At 46.8% G+C, this 9,998-nt stretch overlaps 1 protein-coding gene and 1 pseudogene across 1 annotated transcript; one reads left to right on the top strand and one right to left on the bottom strand.

The window, feature by feature from the left end:
- Positions 1-1,767: 1,767 nt before the first annotated feature.
- Positions 1,768-3,219, bottom strand: LOC114631758 (annotated as a pseudogene).
- A 2,186-nt stretch (positions 3,220-5,405) lies between these two features.
- LOC114631715 (60S ribosomal protein L26-like) lies at positions 5,406-9,330 on the top strand. The gene is made up of 2 exons (XM_028780086.1): positions 5,406-5,586; positions 9,101-9,330. The coding sequence occupies exons 1-2, from the start codon at positions 5,406-5,408 to the stop codon at positions 9,328-9,330; spliced, it is 411 nt and encodes a 136-aa protein (XP_028635919.1).
- Positions 9,331-9,998: the final 668 nt, after the last annotated feature.

The following is a 9,998-nucleotide window of genomic DNA, read 5'->3' as shown; positions in this document are numbered from 1 at the left end:
GTGTGTGTGTGTGTGTGTGTGTGTGTGTGTGTGTGTGTGTGTGTGTGGTGTGTGTGTGGTGTGTGTGTGCGCGCACTTGTGTGCAAACTCCTTTGTGCCACAGTCTGCACTGTAGAGGTCAGATGACAACTTGCAGGCATTGGTTCTCTCCTTGCACCCAGTCAATCCCAGGGACTGGACTCAGGTCATCAGGATTAGCTTCAGGAGCCTCTGTCCACTAAATCATCTCACAGGTCCTTGTCCTACAGTTTAAGGGACTCCTACTTAAGCAAGGGCTCTATAACATTACACATGATCTCACTGTTGGTGAAACTGCAAGCTATTGCAGCCACTCTGGAAATCACTGTAGAGAATTTTCACAAGGCCGAAACACTCCTTGGCATATGCCCAAAGGACTGGACATTCTCCTTCACAGACTCTTGCTCTGTCCCATGTCCACTGCTGTTGTATGTTCAATGGTAAGGAAACAGAAACAGCCTAAATGCCCTTCAACTGAAGAATGGACAGAGAGATTGTGGTACATATATATAATGCAATACTATTAAGCTGTACAGAAAAATGAAATTATGAACTCTGTGGATAAATGGATAGGTCTAGAAAATATTGTATCAAATGAGGAACCCAGACCCATAAAGTCAAATGTCACATGTTCTCTCTTATCTATGGATCCTATTACAAGTCTTCACATGTGAGTCTATAACCTGGAATAACCACTGAAGTCAAGGAGAGATAAAGGATCCCTGTAGCTCTAGAGAAGATAGTAGGACACAGGTGGTGTGAAGGGGAAATAGGTAAAACCAGGGTTGATAGTTAACTGGAAGGGGGTGAGGGAAAGCAGTACAGAGAGGAAGGGAAGGGGGAGAGACAGCGCTGTTTTAAAATGGTTTTTTAAAACCATAGAGAAACATAAATAATATTTACTTGAATATATAGACATAGCTTAACACTCTGTGAATATATGTGCGTGTGCGTGTGCATATGCACACAGATACACACATCTATGTTTTGGGTGAAGTTACACTACCTGGTGTAATGATACTCCCTAAAGCCCTAGACTATCTAACAAAAACCCCAGTGCCAGGCATGAGAAATCTCCCTTGGAGTTATTGATGAAGAATCCAAGAAGCTGTCAAAGGATTCAGGCTGTTGCTGTTGCCTTTGGTTGCCTCCCAGAACTTGAAGGCAAGACCCTACGACTGAAGTCACCACACACTTCAGACACAGGAGGAAGTGACCTGGAAGTCTCCTCCCTGAGCACCAGCTCCCATGGATCTGAAGGTGGTATGTGAGCTGCCACGGGAGAGGAGCAGACAACAGTCATACCTATGCCAAGCCTATGAACTCAATAATTACCAGGTCGGTGAGATAGTCCCAAGAGTGCAATGTCTTGGAGGTAGCCAACCCAAGGCCCACTCACTAGGAGGAATTCATGCCCAGTTTTACAAATCTAGCTCATTACTGATGAACAGTGAGGTCCTGGACCCTAGAGGAGACCAAACTATCACCACTTCCCCCAATCAGTATAAATCCCAACTGCATTCTAAATACCTGTCCTTATACCAACAGATAAGTGTAAATGTTCCAATCACCCTTAACACACACACACACACAAAGCTTGCTTTTTTTAAAACAGACAAAGACCATTACAGAAACTCATAACTTTTCAAAATGTTATGGGGAGTCCATCAGAGATTACTACTTACAGATTACAGTCATTAGAAAGACTTTATACTGACCAGCTGGAACTACAGTTGGGTATTTGGGGACTCAAGTGTAGCACTGAGTGTACAGAGCTCAGAATTTTTGAAGGCAATAACAATATGTTGTTATTTCACTAAGCAGTTGCAGCAGAATCACTGTCAGGAGGCCTTTGAATGGGGTAGTTTTGTGTCAACAGTCAATTTGACAGATGCTAAGATTAACAATTAGTTAGGGAGGGGAGGTTTGCCCAAGCAAGCAGTCTAACAGAAGTTAAGGTAGGCTAGCTGGGCATCTGGACCTAGGGTTTCTAGAATAGAGTTGGGTAATTTTGTACTGGATTCCCCATCAAGGACAAGGGAAAATCAACAAAAAGTATTTAATTTTTGCTACATTCAAAAGTTGCCTACAATAAGCTTCACACTGTACAAGATATCACAGATTTCAGCAGACTCATTCTCCAAACACCATACTATCCAACTGAAGCACAATACCTTCTCCTCCTCTTAAAATTCTTGACAAAAAAAAAAAATCCCCAATAATGTTGAGACCAAGTAGGAGGACTCCAAACTCCAAGCCTGAGCAGCTGAAACCACTGAAGAAATAAATTCCTTGGAGAGAGCCCTAGTTATCCTTGGCCAGCGTTATCTCACAGATCCAGGGGTTGGGCTTCTGACATAGATTATCATTCCACAGACCACCCGAGGTGAAGTGGGCACAGTCTTCACCCCCTCCCAGTCCGTGTCCATACCAGTTGTCCGGCTGCTCTGGGGCCCAGTTCCTATGAACAAACACAGATGTGGGACTCCAGAAACCAGACTCTAAGACATACCCCCCTGACTCTACCACCCACCCCAGGTCCAGAGCCTTGGAAGTAGAGGAACTTCCAGGCAAAGGCATTAGACCAGGGCAAATGTGACATACACTCACTTAAAGCCTTTCTCAAAGTCGGTCCCATCCACCCATCGCCAGGGCCCATTTTGGTCTGTTAGGCCGATCCAACTGATCTGATAGGCTAAGCGATTCTGCAGAAAATTCTAAAGAAAGAAAAAGGCATGGTAACCTCTCCCTTAGACCAGGTAGCCTACCAAATAGAGCCTGCCCGGGCATCACCTGCTCCTCCAGGGAGTTGACGACCACCAGGTGAGAATTCTCCAGCCTGCAGTACTTGTCAGCTTCAGGCCACGACTTCTGAGACTGAGAGAACCATTAGCAGCTGCCTTCATGCTCCGTCCAGTGAAGGGGGCAGCAGGCCACTTCTGAGCCTAAGAAAAGCAAAGCAAAGATGGAGAGCAGAGGCAATGCCTATTGTGTCCTTGCCTCCCAGAAACTAGAGCTAGCCACGCCCATCCCCTTCTCACTGTTGCTCTTGAGGTTGGCCAGATGGCATGTCAGGACCTTCTCCAGGTGTTGCACACGATCGGTTATGTCAGAGAGATCTGGGACACACAGATGACAGTGACAACAGTGCTCTAGCTGTGGCATCTGCTGGTACTCAGATGTCCTGAAATAGGCTCAGTCTCGGACCATCTCCACACACTGCGCATGCTCACACCTCCTGTCAGTGCGATACACCGCGCATGCTCACACCCCCTCTCCATGCTCAGTTTGGGAACATCTTGACACACTGCACATGCTCACACCTCCTGAGGCTCCAGGGGAACCTCAGCCTCCCCTGTTTTGAGATCCTGCCCCTTCTCCACTGCGCTCACCAGAGATTCCACCTTCTGGCTCAAGCCTTGGCCTGGAAGAGAACAGTTCAGCACCAGGAACCACACTCACCCACACCCTTCGGCACACTCTGGAGACCAGGGCCCCTCACCTGTCTCCAGCTTCTGCCTGTGATCCTCCTCCTCCACTTTCAGAGAACTGATCCCTACTTGCAAGCTGTCAGCTGCAGAACAAGGAACTGGAGCTCAGGACTGTCCACCCTACCCAGCCCACTCCAGCCCAGAACCCGGTGAGAGCCCTGCTCACCCCTGGTTTCCAGGGCCTGGAATGCAGCCTTTATCTTGGAGGTGGTGTTGTCTAACGTGACTCTCAGGGTGTCTAGGTCTCTCCTTAACTGGGAACCTGATGAAGACGACAGGATAATGAGAACCACAGTTTCTCAGGTCCACTCTGTGCCAGCACTAGGCCGGGCTCCTTGCACAGAGTGACACTCTGCCTCACAGAGACCCAGTGGGCAGGCACTGTTGTTACCCAGTAGTGCACAAGCATAAGCCGAGGCTGAGGGGGTGACGTGACACGACTGTGGAACCCAAGGACAGTAACAGGTGACTCGGTCAGCAGCTGTCTGCCCATGGGTCCTCCATGTCCCCACCAGTGTCCCCACCACTGCTTTCATCTATTAAGTCACTGTCCCTTGTGGTCCTTTATGCTTGTCCTCGCCATGGCCCTCGCTGCTGTCCATCTGTGCCCTCTGCACCAGTCACTGTCCTGCTGAGGTTCTCTTCCTCCATCCCCGCCCCCATCCTCTGATTCCCCTCTTCCCTGCAACCCACTTTGGGATCCAATCACGGAGACAACCACCAGAAGGAGGCTGAGGCCCAGGGAGAACAGGAGGAGATGGGTCCAGGAGAAGATGTTGCTCAGGAAGAACGTGGGAGGAGCTGCTGAGAGAGAAGGGAGTGTCAGAGATTAAATCATCTATTGCAGTGACTCTCCACTGATGGATTTTTATCCCTTTGGGGGTGGGATGAGTCTTCCCCAGGGGTCATATATCAGATATCCTGCATATCAGTATAATACACAAAGCTTTATAACAGCAGGAAAATCACAGTTGTGAAGTAGCAATGAAATAATCATATGGCCGAGGGTCACCATCACATAAAGAACTGTATTTAAGGATCAGAGCATTAGGAAGATTGAGAGCCACTATGTTAGAGTTGTGAAAGAGACAGGAGGTCCCAGGGACCTTTCTAGAGGTAACTGTTTGCCTTTGGTTGTGCTGTAAGAGGGAAAGGTTGAGGGCTGGGGTGGAGGTACTCCAGCCTCTCACCGCTCACGGACCACACAAGTGCTCACCCACAGAAATTTCTCATCCTATCAGGACTCATGTCCGCAAGCATGGGAATGCACAGACATTACACATATTCGAACGGTGACAGTGGCACTCTGGGAGGTTCTACATCAGAGCTGGAGGAGTACAGCAATGACACAGAGGCAGCTGGGGACAGCCAGGACACCACTGGGGCTTTTAGCCTCTGCATGATTGTGTGTGCAAAGAGTGTGCTACTTCAAACCCAACACACCGTGCACACCTCCCCCCCATGCTCTTCCACATAGCACAGGAAGCCAGGTCACTCAGATCTTCCTGTCCCTGTCTCTCTGAGGTCCTTTTATGTGCAGTGTGATAGGGCCTGGAGTGGGCCTGAGCACACTGCTGCATGGTGAGCCACGGCGGCACAAACCTTGATCCACATAGACAGCATAGACCCTGATAGACATACTTAGAGCAAATTTTGGAGACTCCATTCTTCCTTTCTTGTCACCTTTTCTCATCTTCTGGTTTTTCTCCTCACTCTCCAAGTACTGGATGTTTTCATATATCATTGTCATGTTTCCACAAACACAAGGCTTCCAGGACAGTCAGAACTAAAATGGAGAAACTAGGGTTCAGTTAGGCTATCCATCTAAGAAGGGGGTGAGAAGCATGGTGGAGCTGAGGGCAGGGCTGCAGCTGGGGTAGGGTATCCGTGTGGAGAATGAGCCTAGGTGGTCAGGAGGATGGAGATAGGCATGCATTTGCAGCCGAAGCTAGACGTGAAGTCAGAACTGGATCGGCCTCTGAGGAGGAGTGGAGCCTGGGGCTGAAGTTGGAGGCAAAGTCGGAGCTAAGGACATTTAATTCTCTGCTACTTTGTGACTCGCGCAACACTGGCCAAAGTAAGAAAGTAGTTGAAAGACAACAGCATTCTGTCTCTTTGGGACTAAAGGATATCTTGCTTGATCACAGAGGGAACTCACCAGTACTCTCAAACACTACAAATGCCATGTGTAGAAGGGCATTGTTCAATTTACTTTGAGAAAGCTGATGTGCTGTGTCTACCTTTCCCTCTTGGGAGGCACTATGTGACATCTCCATTCTGGGGGATCTCAGATGCTAGAGTAAAAGGAAACTGCTTTTTATCTAGCCCGTCATCTCTAAAAGATAGGAAGTCGGGGAGGTTTTTATTTGCATCACACAATCATTTATTTGTATTGATGGCATGTGTGTGTATGTGCACACATGTAGCATGGTATACACACGGAAGCCAGAGGCTCATAAATAGGAGGTGGTTCTCTCCTTCCACAGTGTTGCTTGGAAGCAAGCTCCTTTACCCAAAAGCCATCTTGCTACCCCAACAACCTGGTTTTGTTTTCTCAGTGATGTCTATCAGTAACTCAAGGACCAACTTGACCATCTGGAATACATCATCATCACAACCTTTCTAAACATTTTCATGGCCACCTATAAGTAAGTCTAATATTTTTGTGTTTAGAAAGAATAAATAGCTAAATTTTCATGATGGTTTGTGGTTCGAAAATCTAAAATATAAATAACTTAGAACTCTTTTTTTAACACTCTAAATGAACAAAGTCATACTGTTCTTTAGAATATTTGCAAATAAAAATTAAATGTTAAGACCTCAAAAAATGCTACTGCTGAGTTAAGAGGAAGTTGAACAGTCTCATGCTGAGACTGGCACCAGTACCCAGTTGGTAGTATAGAAGGGATTGGGCCTGGACTTGCAATAAAACTGGAAGTTAAGACCTAAGTGTGGACACTTTGGGGCAGGAATTGTATGAAGATTAATTTTGGATCTGGGATTGGAACTGGTTAGGGTTGAAATAGAAGCTGAGGATAGGGCTGAAGTAGAGCACTGTGGGGGGTGCTCAGTCAGGAAGGTGCTTGCGGGGCAAGCATGGGGACTGACATTTCATCCCCCAAACCTGTGTGAAACAGCTGGGCATAGGGCTGGCGGGCTTGCCCAGTGGTTAGAGCATGTAGTGTTCTTGCAAGCAACCTGAGTTGTCTCCAGGCTCCCACAGTGGGCAGCTCACGACAGCCTGTGACTCCAGCTCCAGGGAGCACCAAGTCATCTGGCCTCTGAGGGCACCTGTACTCACATGCACACACCCAAATACAGAGACCCACATGTACATACAATTCAAATAATAAAATGCTAGGCATGGTGTCTGAAAATGCTAGTAATCTCTGGGAGAGGCAGAGACAGCTAGCTCCCTGAACCTTGCTGCCAGGTCAGCCTAGTCTAATTAACAAGTTCCAGGTCAGTAAGAGACCCTAACTCAAAGAACCAAACAAAACAAACAAGCAACTGGAAAGTGGGACTGGGAGATGGCTCAGAAGATAAAGTGCTCTTTGGACAAGCATGAGGACCCGAGTTTGTATCCCTAGCACTCGTGTAAAGGCTGGCTGTGGTGACACACTCCTGTGCTTGTGGGAATGAGGCAGAGAGAGACCATGAGAACTCGCTGGCAGATGGACTAGCTTAAATGACAAGCATCATCTTCAGTGAAAGAGCATGTCTTAAAAAACAAGGTTGAGAGAGATAAAGAAAGATACTCAATGTCAAGCTCTGCCCACCGCATATGCATGCAGGGATGCACCTACACACATTGTACACTCTCATGTATGCAGCATGCGCACATACACACACACTCACACTGTGCACAGATGCACATGATATACACACGTGTGCAAAATAAATAAATGGCTCCCGAGGAATTACTGGTAGTTCTACGGTTTCCACATATATGTATATATGTATACAGACGGACAGACAGACAGACAGACACACACACACACACACACACATATATATATATATATATACTCACATGAACATATGCATTTTAATTAAGAACTATGGTTTGGATCTAGAATATCCAAACATCTGTTAAGAAAAGAACTGAGGTTATAGATAAGGTTAGTGTTAGGATGGAAATCAGGTGAGAACTGGGCCAAAGACACGGTTGAGTTTGAGTCTTAGACTGCCTAGGTATTGTGGATGCCACAGCCCACACTAGAGTCCAGCGCTAGTGCACTCCCAAGCCTTACACAAACCCTGTCTATATCTGCATACTTCCTTCCACCCAAGGCCTAGAGCCCTCCCCTCCCTGCATCCCCTTACTCATTCCCTGCCCCACTGGTCTCCCTGGCAACCCTGGCCCAGTTACCTGTGTGAAGTCTTGGCTTCTCTCTGCAGCAATGACCAGAGGCGGGAACTCAGTCAGGGTCGAGAACTGTATCTTAGAGGGTTGGTCTGTGGGAGGGACCAAGCAGAAACCACAGACATGTCAGAGTTTATTCAATCCTTTGCATCTCAAGGTCCAATGGTCCATTCTCCTTTGCATCTTGAATGGTCCATTTGGGAAATGTCCAAATCTCTGAGCTTCTGACAGTCAACACTGAGGGAATGGGCACTTGAATGTGAGTGGGGAATACCAGTGTTAGGGCAAAGAACAAGATTCATTTCCACCCGCCAGGGAGTGCCGTCACACATTCCTCTTTCTTGAGCCTCCTAGGACTTCCTCATTTTTCACTTGGTGGGAAGGGGGGTTATAACAGAGGGACAGTCTATTTTCTTCTCCTAAGCCTCTGATCTTCATTTGCTTCCTGCCCACAACTTTCCAAGAAGTTCAGCATCTCTGTCATTGAACACCACTGCATAAGATTCCAGTCACTGCTCATATTCAAAACCTGGTGTGACTCCCTGACACCTGAGTCTGAGGACCTTAGCCATTAAGCTCAATCTTCACTCCCCTCACTCCACCCAGGTGGACAGAGAGGGTTAGAATCCATGTTCTCACCAGACATGGAGAGAATAGGCAAGGAGGAAGAGCATTGTGTCTTATTAAGCATCGATTCTGTGCAGGAGTGTATTGGCTTCTGCTAGAGCCTCAAGAGGCACTGTGGAAGGAAATAGCTGAAGATCAAACACCACGATATCCAACACCCAGCCTCGCTCTCTGTGCCTGCTCAGCCTTCACCATGTTCCTTGTCAGCACTCGGCTCCTCACAACACATTTTCCTTTCACGTAGGAACCCGAGTGTTGAGAAGCAAGTGAAAATTTTCAGGTGTTTTTGTTTGTTTCTTTTCTTTTGTCATTGTTATTGTTTTCATTTTGAAAGCACTGTTCTTTTGAGACTTACTTGTTTTTACTGAATTGATATGTGTCAGTACTGTTGTACACATTCAGTCATGAAGATAAGCTTGGTTTGGCCACATTGCTGCATCACAGCCACCAAGATAAAGTTCCATCCCTTCGTGACTTCTGACCAAAGCAAGAAACGAAAACAGCATATCAGTGCATCTTCTCACATTCAGAGGAAGATCATGTCTTCTCCTCTTCCCAAAGAACTGAGACAGAAGTATAATATTCCGTCTATGATAAGTGGTCCAAGGGTGCAGGAAGGCATACATCATCTACGTTGACCGAGTCCAGCAAGAAAAGGCTAACGGCACAACTGTTCATGTGGGCATCCACCCCAGCAAGGTGGGTATCCCCAGGCTAAAGCTGGACAAGGGCCACAAGAAGATCCTGGAGAGGAAAGCCAAGTCTCAGCAAGTTGGAAAGGAGAAGGGCAGAAAAGATGGAGAAGATGCAGGAGTAGAGACATCTTAGGCGTGACTTTCATTAAAGAGTGTTTAAGTAAAAAACGACAACAGGACCAAACCCTCTGGGTTCATCTGCATCTCCTTTCGTCCATCCTTCCATTTAGTTATTCATGACTTCCCTATTTATGTTTGTGGTTTTCCATCTCAGCTTTGTTTTATTCGTTCTGTGATATTTTGACGAGTCTGTATTTTTGTTAGAGCTATAGCTTGGATCTAAACACCTGCTATTGGGAGGTAATGAAACCTTTTAGAGGCGGCTGAGTGGAAGGCCTTCTTGTCATGGAGTTGTGTGAGATCCCAGCCCTTTCCTCTTTCTCTTTTGCTACATAGCCAGGAACTGGGCAGTTGTGCTCCCACATACTCCTGACATGATGTTCAGACTTGCCATGAGCACAATGCAGTGGGACCAACCATAGGCTGAAACCACAGAAAATCTGACTCCAAATAAGGCTGTCCTTTTTATAAGTTAATTGTCTTGGATAGTTTTTATAGGGCAGAACACTGACTAACACAGGTTTTTTTTACAAGGTATTGCTGAAATTGAATGGGTGACAGGAGATAGGTTCCTTAGTGGGAACTGACCCTTTGAAAAGAACAGAGAAGAACAAAGGAAGGAGACCCAACATGGCATCAAGCAGTCTGTGCTCTACATGGTTGAACTATAAAGACTGCCCT

This window comes from Grammomys surdaster, unplaced genomic scaffold (genome assembly GCF_004785775.1).
Source record: "Grammomys surdaster isolate TR1022 unplaced genomic scaffold, NIH_TR_1.0 364, whole genome shotgun sequence".
NCBI classification, from domain to species: Eukaryota; Metazoa; Chordata; class Mammalia; order Rodentia; family Muridae; genus Grammomys; species Grammomys surdaster.
This window is presented reverse-complemented; position numbering and strand designations above follow the sequence as displayed.